The 16,961-nt window shown below is 32.7% G+C and overlaps 2 protein-coding genes across 11 annotated transcripts in view; both read left to right on the top strand.

The window, feature by feature from the left end:
• The first annotated feature begins 144 nt into the window (after positions 1–144).
• LOC126859175 (uncharacterized) lies at positions 145–6,819 on the top strand. 5 transcript variants are annotated; one of them, XM_050610210.1, is made up of 5 exons: positions 145–459; positions 898–1,225; positions 1,316–1,378; positions 2,356–2,518; positions 3,048–6,819. In XM_050610210.1, exons 2-5 carry the CDS (start codon positions 1,143–1,145, stop codon positions 5,952–5,954), a joined length of 3,216 nt encoding a protein of 1,071 aa, XP_050466167.1. In that variant the 5' UTR covers positions 145–459; positions 898–1,142; the 3' UTR covers positions 5,955–6,819. The 5 variants fall into 5 exon arrangements, with proteins under 5 accessions (XP_050466167.1, XP_050466166.1, XP_050466168.1 ...); XM_050610209.1 differs by having other exon boundaries at positions 145–692; XM_050610211.1 differs by having other exon boundaries at positions 145–692; positions 898–1,229; positions 1,320–1,378.
• A 1,136-nt stretch (positions 6,820–7,955) lies between these two features.
• Positions 7,956–16,961, top strand: part of LOC126856380 (AMP deaminase 2) — a 26,394-nt gene continuing 17,388 nt past the window's right edge. Inside the window, exons 1-3 of one of the 6 annotated variants that reach the window (XM_050604865.1) lie at positions 7,956–8,268; positions 9,871–10,007; positions 12,328–12,529. In XM_050604865.1, coding sequence (XP_050460822.1) covers positions 12,433–12,529 — 97 coding nt within the window. In that variant the 5' untranslated portion in view covers positions 7,956–8,268; positions 9,871–10,007; positions 12,328–12,432. Of the gene's footprint in view, positions 8,567–9,870; positions 10,008–11,208; positions 11,638–12,312; positions 12,530–16,961 lie in introns of those variants that run through there. The other 5 variants (XM_050604886.1, XM_050604841.1, XM_050604856.1 and 2 more) reach the window with 5 other exon arrangements.

Here is a 16,961-nt window from a genome sequence, read left to right as displayed (position 1 = left end):
TTTCGAATTTGATTATTTTATTATATTATATAATTTTTTATTTAAAACTGTATATCCTGAATTCCATTTTTACAATGGAGAAGGAAACGCGCGATTCATATAAATCTAGGATGATAATTGTGTGGATTTAAATGCATCGAGAATGTGTATTTACGTATTTCGTAATATCGCGAAACCTGAATTAAATAACCGCTGCTGCTTAGTCGAAAGTACTCGGCACAAAAGGGGGTAGGGAATGTAACACCTGCGTGTTTATCCGCTGAAACAGCCTCGACCTGCCACGGCAGAACCGATGTCGACGGTCGACCGTGACAGTAGCTCGCTGCGTCGACATGACGAAGAATCGTTCCTTATCACGAGGAAACGAATATCGGAATTAATCTTCGAATATTTCGCGTTACAGTATCGCGAGTGTTCGTTACATCGTCGTCCTATCGCCATTAATTCGCGGCGATTGGAGTATCTTTGTGACATTTAAAATACATGCGTTTTTGTGCCTGATTTCTTTCTAGATTGTTTTGAAATCATTTTTGAGTTCAGAGGAATACGCGTTGCATATTTAAATTGTCATGCAGAATTTTAAATTTTGTACAATTCTGATACAATTCTTCTTGATTTCGAGGAAATTTTATATTTCTTCCATTTTTTCTTTTGAAAAACTGCTTTTATTTTTTTTTAAACGCATGCTTAAGGTATATTAAAGTATATTATTAAGATATATTATTAAGGTATATTATTAACAAGTTTCTTTTTATTTTAAATATTTTATATTTTCTTTCACAATTTTTTTTAATTCAATTAAAAAATTTGTATGTTTTTGTATCTTTCCTTTTTCTTTATTTTATAAAATTTATATCTTTTTGAAAAAATCAACATAATTTTTTTATCTGATTTAAGGTGCTTAAAAATTATGGAAAGTGGAGAAAAATAGAAACATTTGTTTCAAATGTAAATTGCATTATTCGGATTCATTAATTTTCTTGGGGCTCGCTAAATTATGCAAACACATAAGACTATAACGATTTTGTATTTTGAATCACGTCACTTTTGACTTGATCCATGCGCAATTGAATTTGTATTATTGAATCGATCGATATCATTTCTCGATGCGTTCAATCGACTTTAAACTTTTTGACTTTTGAATGGCCCGTAGCATGGCATCGCTTTATAATGGCCACGATCATTGCAAGAGGATGTTTGAACTTCAGGAGAAACTGCGAAAGAGGCAAGTACATCAAGTTCTCGTGAAATAATCGCACACTGCGTGAGTGCATCGCAAGAAAATAATTATGGTGATATTATTGAAATTTTTCAGCGAGGAGGAGAGAATACGATTGGAGGAGCGATTCAACGAGCTCGTGCGAGAATCTCATGATAGGTGAGCAAAAGTCTTAATTAAGTAAAAATTCGGAATTCCTTGAATTTGAGTTTTTGGTGCTGTTGAAAGATTTGAGTACGTAATAGAGTCGCTGTATGAAGTTTGTACACTCACAATATGACACGTGACATAAAACTATTATGGAATGTCGTGTATCATAAAAATTCATAGCAATAATTCTTCTAATTCAATTTAAAGTTTTTTAAACCAATCTTATCTTCGAAGAATAAGAACAAGATTATTTTTATATTGTTCTTTAATTTTTGTTTTTATGATATATTGTACATAATTAATAAACTCAACCCATTAAATTTTTTTTTTTTTATGAAGCGTTAAGTAAATTCTTCTAAAATGCAGAAGTTAGAGTGAATCAGTCTACGTTTCATCTAGCGCAGCAAAAGTGTAAAGAAATTACCCAAAATACTCGATATCGATCCAATGGCAACCCGGTTTTACCCGGGATGTCACGATCAATAATACGAGCATATAATCTCATTCTCATCGTCGTCCGACATATCTTCATTCGCGAATTCCGTTCTCTCGTTGTTTACGTGTCCCGATTCGTGTCTGGTCGAGACATCCGAGCACTTCATCGATCGCGGAGATAGGATAAGAACACGAAAATACTTCATGCTATGATAGTGCGCGTCTCTGTTTAAGACGATGTGTTAGCTATGTATATAGTTGCGGAGACGCGACCTTCTACCATCAAGGTGTCACGAAATGCTCTTCGATTTTATGAAAGTCCTATTAAATTCTTAATTGACCGATAAATAATTGAAGGATATCGACTAACAAATAATATCTAATTTCGATTTATTTTTAATTCTAATTTTACAGCACTGTATGTTTATAAAACATGATGAATATTACGTTACAAGATCACAAATGAAAGAATAAAAGATGTTTCTTAAGTGAGAATGCTTATAGAGTCTAAATTTATCATTCAACATAGCTCGATGATTTTTTGTTTGCAGACACGATGCTTGTATAAATCAGTTACGCATGAGATACATACAGTATTTAGAGGAACAACATGCGAGAGATGAAAGAAATCACAAGCTTCTCGCAGCATTGGACAAGATCACGAACAAGCTCGCATTGATAAGTGCGAAAAAAGACAGACTCAATGTTCTCAGAGTGAGTGTTTATTATTTTGATTAGAGATTTATTATTATTTTAGGAAAATTACTTTATAATACTATTGTATGTTTCTATTATAACAAAATATCATATTAAATTTATTGTATTGGATTGTATTGGAAATGATTTTATCAATTGTTAAAAAGTAACAGAAATTATAGCCAAAAAGTTACACTTTTTATTTTTTTTTTTTAAGTGATTCAGTGATTGATTAGAGAAATAGAAATTAATTTCTTCATTATCTAAGAGTTATTTTTAGATTTCAATAAAATGAACTGAAAAATTTCTTGGAAATTTATCTTGAGAAAAATATTTCAATATTTTAAATTTTTTACATATTATACTGTTTATATACATTTATTACTATTTATACACATTTATTACTGTTTATACACATTTATTACTGTTTATACACATTTATTACTGTTTATACACATTTTATATACTTTTATAATTACACGGAGATATAGCTGCAAGTAAATAGATATTGTCCTTCTAACGAGCGAAAATCTTAATTCTTTTCCAGAAACAATATGAAGCTTATCTGCTTCGTGTTTATGCCAATCGTGGACAACCTGGTAGTATCACTGGCGACAGCGGTATCGTCAGTCAAAATGAGGATAAGTACCCGAAAATCGTCACGTTAGCGCAGCCTGATATAGCATCCGCGGAAATGAGAAGCGTTTCATCACCGCGAGTGCATCTGTTTACTCAATCGAATCAACCAAGGTCTACCTCCACATCCAAGTTGCATGATCAAACTGCTATAAACAGTACTTTATTAAATAATTCTCCGATCTTACCAACTACGCCACTAAGTGCACCGCTCGGCGCCGATTATCATCAGACGCGCGTTCCACGTGAACCGCACGTTTATGTCTCACCGGTCGGTCGATCGAATGAACAGCTCACTCAAGTATCAGTAATTTCCTCGCCAAATACCCATCAGTATCCACGAACGATTTCCGATTATAAAGAGAGCGCGTCTCATAATCTTCAAGATGTCGACAATTTTCGCGCTTTGCACACGAAAACACCAGTTTTGCCGACGTCATCCTTGGATCAGATTCGACCCGATGCTGTTCCCATTAATCGATTCCTCAAAGAGCAGGTGGAATCGTTGCAAACCACGATCTCTGGTCTCTCGACGCAATTTCCTGTTGGAAAAGCGCGATACGAAGAGACATCACAAAACGCACCTGTTTCACGACGATTCAATCCCTTAACCGCGCTTCACCGTGACAATGTAATGCTATCTAGTCCGCAATCGCAGATAAGAGAATATGATCCGTCCGATGTTGCAGGACCCACTTTAATGACCGCGAAATTGAGTACATATCGAGTGGATCCCAATATAAGTGTCGTTGATCAAGTCGGTCCGTTGCCGGGATATATGGACTATATCACGGCAAGTCCTGAGGACGAAGAATCCATCCATTCCCTTACTAGCGATGATGTAGATGATCTGATAAGGCGCAACGAGCATCTATTATGGAGCACGGATGATGTTAAGACTCCATGTCGATCGCCGATTGATGTTTTGGGATTATATAACGCTAATCTCGACGAGAATGGCAAAACGACGGCCATCCTGGAAAATGAATTGGACCGATACATCGGTAAAATCCGGAAACTCCATCGGGAACATGGTTTAACGAGTCTGGAGGAAATGGACCATGAACAGAACACTAGTGGTGATCTGCTGAATGTCACTCTGTCGGAGGATGCTGCGGAGCTTCCGGCCGAAGATCGGGCAAGGAAGGAGCGAGTATCCGAGAAGATGGACAGGATTCTGGCATTGGCAAGCGATTTTGCATCGAGGACGACTGAACTGAAGGAAGATGCGCGAAATACAACCGGGCAAAGTGATAACAACAATTTACCCGCGGAAGTGGTCAGGGACGAAATTAGACACCGCGACGCGACGACGAACGATACATCGCAATTCGAAGGAAAATGCGAGGCTGAAGGACGCGGAATTTCGGCAAAGAACGAAATTAGAGAAGACGTTGCGACATACTCAACGGAATTAGAGCAAACGCGTAGAAATACGGATATTGCGAAAGAGAGCTGGAATAATGCTGACAATTTAGTCGAATTGCGAGAGCATGATCAGGAAATATCTGGTGCGAAGAAAAACGACACATGCGAAAAAACAACTGCATCCTCGAGTAACGAATCACAGATCGACGATCGGAATAACGTATCAGAGAAGAAACAGTTTGATGTTGTTACTGGCGAAGAATCGAATATTGATGGTCTATTTGATGTCGCCGAAGAATTGACGCCGTGGAATCTTGCGAGTGTGCAAAAGGAAGTTCGAGAATTAGATTTCACCGATACTGTCAAAGCAATGAAAAAGGACGTCAAAGAGACGGAGAAACGAATCGTCGATGAAATTGCGAGCGAATCGCATATTTCGTTACCGTCCATCGAGAAAAGCAGCGCAAATGATGAAGTGGAGAACGCGCATCACTTGCAAGATACGCTTCCTGACGAGGAGATGGAATCGAAAAAATTGAATGCGAGCGAATCCCACGAAACACATCATTCTTCTGTCGAGAATGCTGAAGATGTGACTCAAATTTTGAGTCAACATAAAGCCGACGAGTCCAAGATCGCATCTCACATAAATGAGGAAATTGGCGAATCAAAAGAGAATAACGATAAGAAGCAAGATAACGATCAGACGACAGTATCTCAAATCGATGAACAATCTGAGAATGTAATAAAAAATAATGAATACAATATCGAACAAGAATACATCGAGGATTCGAGCCAAGAGCGACAATATGAACAAGATTCAAATGAGCAATATCATTATGATCAAGGTATGCCATACGAAGGAGTTAATAACGAGGAGTACGAGAGGTACGCCGCGCAAGGATACACTCAAGAGGGACAGGAATATGTCGAGTACGTGGATGGTCAGTACGAACAATATCCTGAAGATCCCAATAATCCACAATATCAACATGATCCTAACGCGCAATACGAGCAGGATCCGAATCAAGTATACGATTATAATTACGATCCTAATCAAGGATACGGGGACGATCCTAATCAGCAATATGATCCTAATCAAGGTTACGAAAACAGTTCTGATAATCAGGCATACGATTACGCCGAACAAGTTTCTTACGATCCTAATCAGGTGTACGATAATACATATGAACAGGAAGAACAGCCCAATCCTGATAATAACATTGTCGAAAATCGCGAAAAAGAACCGGAAACGGAAGAAACCTCGCAGAAACAGGTAGACCCAGAGTCGGAACACAAATCAAGCAAAGATGAAGATAAACCGCAGCAAGTAGATGCCGTTAGCGGGACAAAGAAGAAGGACGTGATTAAATCTTTGCTGGATTCTGACACAGATACAACGATCGAAAGAAATGTTTCAAATACGGAGAGTGATTTTGATTTTAATTAAAATGTCCACATGCGTCAGGACGCACTGAAAAGACATTAAATTTGTATAAAGAGATAAAGGTAAAACTACAATGATAAGATTCTGTTAATAAAATTAAATACATTAAAGAAGAATGTGACTAAATTTATGTCGAGTTTCAACATCGATTTCACGATAAGTATGTACAGCGGATATGAACAGCGATCTTCTAATTGAAATATACGATGTTTTGAAAATAGAATGCTAAGTTAAGGAGATAAAAAAAATAGGTAAAAAAAGTACCGCAATCTTGTTAATGAAACAAGTCTGATTCAAGAAAGGCATGCTTTTGAATATCTTTGCTGAATTTCAATATGAATTTCAGATTTATTTCGCAAGAAATGCCTGGAATATGGATAGCGAATTGTATTTTAATTAGAGCTTTAATTAACAACCCACGAATTGTAGCAAATGGCAAAAATAATTAATCTCCTTGAAGTTCTATTTAGAACCTATTGTAAATATCATATTTACATATGTAGGTGCAGAATAAACTCACATAGCATGCATATCCAAAAGACGTCTAGAATATACCGAAGTTAATTTGGACGATAAGATATCTTCAGGATGTCCTTTGAGCGTCTTTTGGATATGCATGCTATGTAGGAAGTGATAAAACAAGAATATATTATTTTATCGCAAATATATTATTTTATCGACGCTTTATTACAAAACAAAATATTTGAATATAACTAATTATACGCGTATGTGCTGAGAAAACTGCACACCTGTACAATCGTGAAAAGATTTATTCTAAAAATAATACGGACCTAATTGTAAACATCTACAGCTTTACATTGTAAGAGGATCAGTTATTATTAAAGATACCTATTAAATTTAAAAAATACATGGGAATAAATTTTTTTGTATAAATAAGAAAAAATTATAATTAATTCAAAATTTTATAAGAAATTTTAAAAGAGATTATTAGCTAACAGATGTGTAATAAATTAGTAAATATGATTTTGATGATATATCTGTATAATTATAATAATAATAATTAATTCATATATATCTTTCTCATTATACTTTTTAGCATATATGTATATACATATACAATATACATTATAATCAAACAGATATACAAATTTGTTCTCTTTTTAAGAACATAATTTTATAATATGTAAAATTTAATTCAAATTAAAAGGGTGCAAGTTTACGATCAATCAACTGATTAAAATCCTGATTAATTAGACTATTAAGTGTTTTTCAGTTTTTGCATATAAAAGACATGTGCGGCCTCCTGTCCCGTATAATTAGCACAGCACGACGGCGACGGTCAGTCGCACAGTATGGATTTTCATGGAATCGACGGAAACGAGTCTGCGCCACTCGTGCGATTTTCGCAGCTGTATCGCTCTTCTTGGCCAATCACGCTTGTGATATCATGCGCATCACAGACGCAGTATATATATAAGAGCCGCTGATGAAGAGATCCTTCATCCGTCCCACCGTAAATTCCCGAGCTCCTGAGAAAGGTAGAAAAATTATACTTTCTTCTATAGGATATGGAGAACTCTATAGTTATTCTCTTTCCCTTTCTTTTCGCTTCTCTGAAAATTATGGAATTGCATAAAATTAATTGTTTTGACAAGATATGACATATTCGATATCGATAAATAGAACGAAAAAAATTGATACGAGATTTTCATGATGTATCAACAATGAATGATTGAGGAATCTTGCGGCAAAGTAGAATTATTTCTATTCAAGTTTTACTATGTATCAAATTTTTTCTCTGCATTATAGTACATATTGAATCTAAAAAAGTATAAATATGGAAAAAAAATCCATCAAATCCCATTCATATAATCAGGCAAAAGAACAGTTAATAAAAGAGAGAGATTTATATTAATAGTCCCGCGTGTACTACGTCACTTCGATATATCGAAGGTCGCGACTCACAGCATGCGTCAGAGCGCACGATCACGGTGACGCACAGTGTTTACGCGCGGTGCGGCTAGCGGTTTATGACAGTTTTCTGGTGACAGAGTCCGGGCGGTTCTCCAATACATCGAGTATAGGGGATCTCGCGCGTTCGGAATCAAATTATCGCGACATTTATCTCGCGATAAAACATCTGCTTCGTCTCGACAGATTAATCGAATTATTCGAATTTATCGGGACGCGACGACGATCAGTGTGAATGTAACGCTATATCGCCCATGCTGTCGCGCGCGCGCGCTACCTCTCGCGATCCCACTCGCCTCCCATCGCGTCCGTTACAGCCAGCTGTTCATCCGGAGTCGCGCGCGCGACGCATCCTCCTTCGTTCGCAGATAGAAATAAGTGAAACGTAAGTGTGACGGACGTCATTCAAACGACGTAATAATCTCGCGAATCCGAGACAAGTAACGACGGTCGATAACGAACGCGAGTCAATTTCGAATTTACACGCGTACGGCGAATTATTAGCGTATCGATCGGATCGGTTGGCACGTCCCACATGTGCTCGTTCTTTCGCAAAAGTCGCTAATGGCGTAATGATGGACATTTCATTCATGTGAGCGAGAAAAGTGCGTGTTTATTCTATATATATATACACGAGTCTATTTAAATCTACATTTGTTTATCGCCGTACATTATATATACCGGTAGGTTTCAAGTTTCAATATGAAATAGCTATTTATTCGGATAAGCTTTTCTTTGTTTCTCTCTCTCTCTCTCTCTTTCTCTCTCTTTCTCTCTCTCTTTCTCATTGATTTTAAAGAGACTAAAATGTTTATCTTTTTCTCGCGTGACGGTACTCTACAGCTGTCAGCTGAGTGCATGTTAACAATAATGTATAAATATATACAATAAAAAATAATTCGGTTTTTTCTATAAAACTAAATAATAAGCATATGCAGTGCCTCAGTTAACGATATAATTTATTTTATCAAACGAGATATTAAGATAATAATCGATTTTGCAAGTATATATTGTTCTCGATGCGCAATTAAAATACTTTAATAAATTATATATAGAAATTACATAATGCAATAGAAACTTGTTTATTACAAATAGGTAAATAAAAAATTTTTTCCCATTGTCTTTAAATATATATATATATATATATAGTCAGGTTAACGCATTCAATATGATCAGCTGATACTACTGTAAACTGATTGAAATGTAAATTATGAACGATGCTGTTAAATGTATGTATGATGAAATTCAAACATTACTATATAATCGAGTATATTATGCATATTTGTGAATTTGCTGCATATGCGTTTATTGTTAAACGACATACAGACAAATTTCGCATGTTTGCTATTTTTTAACCGATTCGAAAATATATCCACGTCAATTACAGTAACAACACGATTAATCTCTATTTGGATGAACGCGAATTAAGCTCTTAATTGGCGAATCAGATACTTATACTTTACTGCTATAAGTAAGCTTATGCAATGCAGTTTTATTTTGTAATTAACATTTCTTTATCGCAAGGTGCAATCTTATCGAGAAGGAAACATATGTTAATAAGAGTATATATAAAAACCAGAGTACATGTACAGTGGGATGTTTTTGATAAAATCGTGCCATTAAAAAAGTGCCATAAACGTAAATCATATCTAAAATTTGATTTTACATTAAAAATGATATTTAACGTCATTAATATTTTATTTATTATTATGATTATAATATATTAATAATTTTTGTATATAGCTTATAAGTTATAAAGAAAGTAATAATTATTAAAAAAAGTAATAATTATTAAATTTATATTTCTTAGAATTTCTTATTTTTATGTGATTACAAATATATATATATATATATATATATATATATATATATATATATATTTTATCTTATTTATTTTATATATTTTTGAGCGCTTATTGAGAAATCTATGGCTGATAATGCAATCATCTGTTTTGCGCATAATAAATAAATGACGAATGTATTATAGAATTATGGAAGACGTGATGGCTGTAAATGGAGTGAAGGAGGTGAACGGTGCTGCAGACAGGATCTACTACGAATTGGACGGCGAAGGCGACGCCGATAGCTCGACAACTCCAAGTCACAACGTGGATCATCGTGATCGTGAGTGTCAAATCGATTTTTATCTTTTTTGCTTTTTATCTTTTTTTTTCTCACTTGCTAATTCTAATCAATTAGCAGTGTGATAAGAACGAGACATTACATAATCATATGACGTAATCATATGAGACATATATAAGAATGATACAAGATAAGAAAATTCTGTGACGGATCTTTATTCATTAAAGTTATATATTTGAAGTATTCGTTAAAGTTATATATTTGAATTTTAAAATAAGTTAGTCTTTGATAAGTGTTTACTCACGTCAAAATTATTCTGTGACTTCTCGGAGATTGATTTTGAAATTATAAGATTGTCGCAAATCAGTCAATCACATTTATCTGTAGAACAGAGAATTTATTGTACAACTTGTTTTTGTTAATGGCGATGATTCTATGATCATAAAGATTACAAAAATATTCTTTGATTACTTCGAAGTCAATTTTTTCTTTGCAAAAAATTTTAAATAGATACTGTTTTTTTTTTTTTTTCAAAATCTTGTTTTGCGGTGTGATAATCAATTATCTTATTGCTAGCTTAGATAGACTTATATCGTAAAACAAGAAATGAGCGCAAAACATTTCGTTAAACGATGCATTGTGCTAGTCACGATTCGCGCATGTTTATAGCATTTTATCTAGTAGCACGAAAGGTGAAGTTAATTAAAGTTCCTGAAAGCAATGAAGATCGATATGAATTATACATATACATATATATATATATATATATATATATATATATATATATATAAATATAGCAACCGTGAAAACAAATGTCTTGCCGATCTTTTATACGGACTAAAATTCATTGATACTTATAGTGCCAAGTATACAAGATTTACAAGTCTGAAAAATAAATAAATATCATTAATAAAATATCGAAAATTGTGAAAAATTTTGTGCAGGTTGATAAAAACGAGAAATTATGAAAAATAGTTTAATAGATAGTATTTTCTAATATACTTCAATATTGTCATTACTATCATTGTGCCACTATCGTTAATATTACAATTATGAAATTTATTATTTATTTATTCAAATAATAAATTATTTGCATGGTAGATCTTGTTTTCTATTTTCGTTTCTGAACTATTTGTAATATTGAAAAGTCATAATTGAATTTTAATATAGATTTACGTTCTGTCGATTGACGTGAGTGAAGGTTTCAGAAATTGGCAAGTAGCCTAAGAGTTTCTCTTTACAGACGGCCGATAATATTTTGGCCGCCGTCACAATGGTGCCGTCGGTGATCGTCTCTCGTCTCGTCAGTACGAAGCAAGACTTTCAGAATAGAGGCAACACAACGTGCAGATTAACTACGTAGAAATAGTCCGTTATTCGATGGTAGTTTCGCGATATCCCTCATTGAGTTGCGTTATGTCTAGTCGTAAATCCTGAAAGTGGAATTATACGTGAAATTTGGAAAAGTCTGAAAATACAGATACTGTAATGATTGTTCAGTCAATTCGACGGTCAGCGATAATCGTGATTCTTAAGAGTGTTGTACGTGAAATTTGAAAAATTCCATGAGAAGAACTCGATCGCAGTCAATTCGAAAACTAGCAACAAATAGTTAACAAAGACTCCGTTTGTTAGATCTCGTGAAATTTGGAATTTAATCTCTCTTGATTAGGTAAGAACATAAATAATTTCGCGATGCGGATAACAAATATTTATTTTTTTTAAACAAATGATTTAACAGTCAGTTAATAACTTATTTGAACAACATAATTTCTTCTAAACGATTAAAAGATTAATTATTATTGAGATAAATCGAAATTTAAAAAATTCAAATAAAAATAATTTCTAATTCAATTTAATAATTTCTTAACGAATTATTTCTAAATCTTTTTTATATTTATTTATTAAATTTATTAAATTTTTGCATTATACATATTGAAATGCGAAATTTTAATTGAGTCTCTTTCTGAGTAAATATATTAAATATTTACTCTGTTTATATTTTATTTATCGCCAGATATTGGTAAACATATTCGTGCTTTATGATTATCCCAGTTAAATAATTTATAGTCATGTTATGCGCTTTTGAATTTACGCGTCTCGAAATTGCTCCAGCATTACCTTATTTTCCGTTCGCTTTTGTGACCTTCGCACGTGTTGGCATAAAACGAGCACAATGATTAGTGCGTTTAACGCGACGCCTGAAAACGCACGACGACATTGCAATATTAAAAGTTACTTTATACGCATCCAGTTCGCATTCCTTGTCGTTTGTAGATAAAATTTTTTTTTTAAGTCAGAATATCGGAGAAAATTTATTTGTAGCATTTTGGAGAGCCTCTCGAAGATTTTTGATTATTAGGAGGAGAAACAAGCTCATTGGTCGAATAAATCTTCTGTCTAAATCATCTCGACCCTAGTGCAGCTTACGTTACATCGCGTGATTCAGAGTGACCTCGGAAGAGAAATGTCAATCAGGGGTGTGACCACTTCGGAGAACGAGGCGTTTCTTGGTTCCTTGCGCCTACCAAATTTTCTGATCGATCCGGATGAATTTTACGAAGGTAAAAGCGAGTACGAGAGCTCGGATTCTGTTGCAATACTAACTGCTTGATGTTGGAATCGAATTAGCAAAATTCGCATTTATGTCAATTCCATTTTCTTATGAAACTGTCCCAGATAGCGACATGTCTTCGTCGTACAGTTTGTATAACGTATGTGAATAACAGTGATGACGAATTTATGTCCATTGTTGAATCGTTAGCGTTTCTTATCGTGTCAATAACACAACTAACGTCCACTGTATCTACCTTGTCTTAATTGTGAAAAAATTTATTATCAGATTATTGTTGTGTTTATATGAGATGTGCACGTTTCTGTAGATAGATAGACTCATAACTGTGTTTTCTCGAAATTTTCCGACGGATGCTCCACTCCGCATATCTTCCTAAAGCGTATCTAAAGCTCTTCATTAAAACTGTAAATTATTCGAGACACACATTCTTGTGAACAGTAAACAAAACTGCTCACTAAAAACATTAAAATAGTATTTCATTCTCGATTTATGAACATAAAATATTATTTTATTAATTTCTATTATTATGCAATTTTGTTTACATTGTTTAACATTGATGGAATTATTTTACCCAAATTATTACAAAGAGTTAGTTTCTAGATAACATAATTCTTTCAGAAATTTCGAGTAATTTCTATGTATCGCTTACAATTAGAGCTGAGACATATACCTGATGTTGCGCAACTTCAATGCGGCCGTACAATTCTTTGAACAATTTAAAATAACATTTAAAATAATCGAATTAATTATTTTAGGAATTTCAAAAATTTTTATTTGTCCAGATTATAAAATATAAACAAACTATAAAACTAATTTTTATTTATAATTTTTATCATGCAAAAACCTATTAATTCGTCTACAATCTTTATTTAAATATTAGTCCTTATTTAAATTAGCAATCAAAAAAGTACTATAAAACTTTTTAAGAGAGATTAATTTTATTTTTGAAACTTTTTATGTGTGAAATCATAGAAATACTTTAATCAGAATTTCTTATATAGAAAGTTATGATAATATTATATAAGAAATATTTATATATATAAAGACTATAGGTGTAATGTTGGGGAAAATAATTACATATCTAAAAATATATATGTATGTGCCTAAAGTCACGATACGTTTTTATCAATGTATATCATCAAATTGTATGTTGAAAGCGAATTTCACAAATCATGGACTGAATCATGTACTGAACCCTTTAACTCAGAGATGTTATATGCGCGTCTACTGCGGTAAACTTTGGCAAGGATTAATCTTTCCTGGCCTGGGCATTAACGTCGTGCCAATAGGTATCGAAAATACCGACGCCGATTTATTTTTGTTCCGCGATATATTTATATAACATACGAGCCTCCCATCAGACGAGTGCCGGCGTTCTCGATGGAAAAAATTGAAACGAGTTTCGCAGAGATCCACAGTAACTGTGCCAAGAGGTGGTATTGATCCTTTCCGTAACTACGTCTAACCACTATGCCACTTTTCTTGGCACGTGCAAACCCCGTACTGCTGCCAGAAATTGAATCACGCAAATTCACGCGATTGTAAATAGACATAACCGTAGGATTCGATCGCGTTCTTCGACGCCTTGAGGAAATTTCCACTGCCTACTTATTGTCAGAATCGATTGCGCCATAATGTCGTTATTGTTTGGGGGTTGATTTCAATTAAAAGTCGGTAGATAATTATCAAAGATGTTTTTTTGAAATATTAATTGAATTTCTACGGTTTTTTTTTGATGATTTAACAAATTATGTTAAAAATATTTATTTATTTTGTCTTTATATACAGTGCGTTACTTGATAACTTATAATGATAAATTTTACTTCTAATGATACTTATAATGACAAATTTTTTTAAAAATTATACGTTTATATCTTTCTATAAATAATATATCTTACATAATTATTTATTACTTTCTCGATTTTCTTGTCATAAATTATATCGTATTTTTTATTGAATTTTAAGTGTGAATTTGATTCTTCAACAAATTTTTAATTTGAATAATTTAGGAAATTTAAAATTCAAGAAAATTAATTCCAAGGATATAAAAAAATGCAAATTGAAAAAAAGAATTAAGTATACAAAATAGAACTATGTTCACGTAAATTTTTATTAAAAGAAGATCTACATAACAATTGAATTACCTATTAAAAGAAAATATGCGTGTTCTAAGAGATTTTAAATTGTTATTTTAAAGATTGTAAATTGTTGTTTTAAACTATTATAATATTTATCAAACTTTTTTTTATTTGTTTTTACATGAATCTAAACGAGCGCACGTTTTTAGCGTTAAATTTGCGGTAAACTTATTAATACAACTAGCGCTGCAACGTTGGTTTCAATTTTGACGCTGTAGGAACGTTCTGAATTTTTTAACGCTGAGTTTTCAAAGTCTTTCTATAATTAATCCGTGCGTAGCGTATACATTTGTTATAGAGTTGGAATGTATCTTATTACGTGATAAAATCGACCGATAATCATTATCTAGCTATGTGCGATAGCGAGAGAGAATCGTGGGTTTTTATAGAATAAGTTTTATTTACTTTTAATTTCGTTGCTTTACTTTATACAAATGAGTCACATTTTTTTTACCTATATTATTTCTCATGATATATATAGTACAGCAAAAATATCTGTGTATGTATGATATATATATATAAAAAAATGAGTTTTACACATAAAGGGAATTTATACAACTGTCAATTTTTTGTGCAATTTGTACATCAAATTTAATTTGTAAAGAAGCCCCCTCATAATTTATTCGATCATAAAATATGTGCGGTGAAATTATTCCTACATTCATCGAAACATCGTGATTTATAATAAATTTGCATGATGTTGGTGTCATCAATTGCAAGATATTGTTCACGCGGATCGAGGTTGTGAGCATCAATTAGTGCGACCGCTGTGTTCGGCGCACGCGAAAACTGTTCGTCACGACAAAAACAGTGTTCCGTAATTAAATCACTAAGTATATTACACACCGCATTGAAGCAGCTGCCGTGTCTGACAAAAAAAAAATGTGTGCATGTATCATGATGTATCACGATCAAAAATAGTACACGAGAAAGCGTTATTGTTCATTCTTATATTCTCGACTTTTTATACTTTGAAATACACAGATCATTTTTACTCTTGAATAGTATAAAGATTAATTATCTTTTTTATAATTCTTTCTTTCTCTTTTTTCTATCTATCTATCTATCTCTCTCTATTTATGTATCTTTCATAAATATAATATAAACCGATATATAGTATCAAAGAGATACATCGATATTTTTTATTGTACGTTTAATTGGAACATTGTTTACTGAGTATTGTTATATGAATTATTTTTTATCTTATTTTTCTTTATCGCGATTACTTTTATCTTTTCTCCCTCTGTTATTTATCTCTTGGTCTTTTATGGCATTCGGGAAAACATGATTAATTACGATCGAATGCTAATTGTAAAATGTGATTGCACAACATTTTACATTTGATGCGCAATTTATTTTATGATGAAAAAATACGAAAATTAAATGATCGTACGTACAAAGCTACAATTCATTCGGCACCGATAAATTACGCGATAAATTCACACGTTACATTTGCTATTAAATTCACATGTTGTATTTGCTGTTAACGAGTAATATATGTTCGCGTTTTACGGAAATTTTACTATCTTTCATCATAAATACGTGTAAATAAATTAAAATTTAAGATATTCAAAATATCCAAGAATGTCATTACTGGCTTTGCTGATTCGCGGGTTTGATTTTGATCGAACAAATCATATAAAATGTTTCAGAAATTGTTAATGTATAAGCGTCAAAATTACATATAATACACAATTGATAAATATTAAAATACAAATTTAATAACAAATGCACTTACCGATTAATATTCAAGTGTTTAATTATTATATAATTAATGATAGAAAAATATGAAAGTGATTGGCAGTTTTATTGATTAATTATTTTGTTATTAATTTATTGATTAATTTTATTGATTAGTTTTATTAATTATTGGATTGTTTATTAATTATAAATACAATATATAATTTCTTCTTTAACCTTGTCTTTCGTAATGTTACATCTGTTATGAATTTTGAGACGCACAGCATACTGTTGCTTACGTAGTATTACGACCATTCGCGCGGAGAGCCTTGTTCGAAAAGGTAATGTCGTTTTGTATTGTATCTCAAACTAAGATCACTAAATAACAAAAAAAAAGATACGAAAAATTATTTCTTGTAAATAAATTGCCAGACAGCACGAGTAATTAATTATTGCAGTTCTACTGCCAAGTGAATCACAGCTTCGCATAATTAAAAAGATTTTCACGTTATTTTGTCGCAATAGAAAATAAAATACGTATCAAGCGCTATGCAAAGTGCGACGCGATTTTGCATTCTCATTAGTGAGCATGCGAAGATAATT

This window comes from Cataglyphis hispanica, chromosome 2, assembly GCF_021464435.1.
Source record: "Cataglyphis hispanica isolate Lineage 1 chromosome 2, ULB_Chis1_1.0, whole genome shotgun sequence".
Classification (NCBI taxonomy): domain Eukaryota; kingdom Metazoa; phylum Arthropoda; class Insecta; order Hymenoptera; family Formicidae; genus Cataglyphis; species Cataglyphis hispanica.
This window is presented reverse-complemented; position numbering and strand designations above follow the sequence as displayed.

Bases quoted from the DNA above. Each gene is read 5' to 3' on its own strand.
- LOC126859175 (XM_050610210.1), top strand. From the start codon at position 1,143: ATGGCCCGTAGCATGGCATCGCTTTATAATGGCCACGATCATTGCAAG. The intron at 1,226-1,315 runs GCAAGTACATCA...GAAATTTTTCAG, and splicing joins CAGGAGAAACTGCGAAAGAG to CGAGGAGGAGAGAATACGAT. The intron at 1,379-2,355 runs GTGAGCAAAAGT...TTTTGTTTGCAG, and splicing joins GTGCGAGAATCTCATGATAG to ACACGATGCTTGTATAAATC.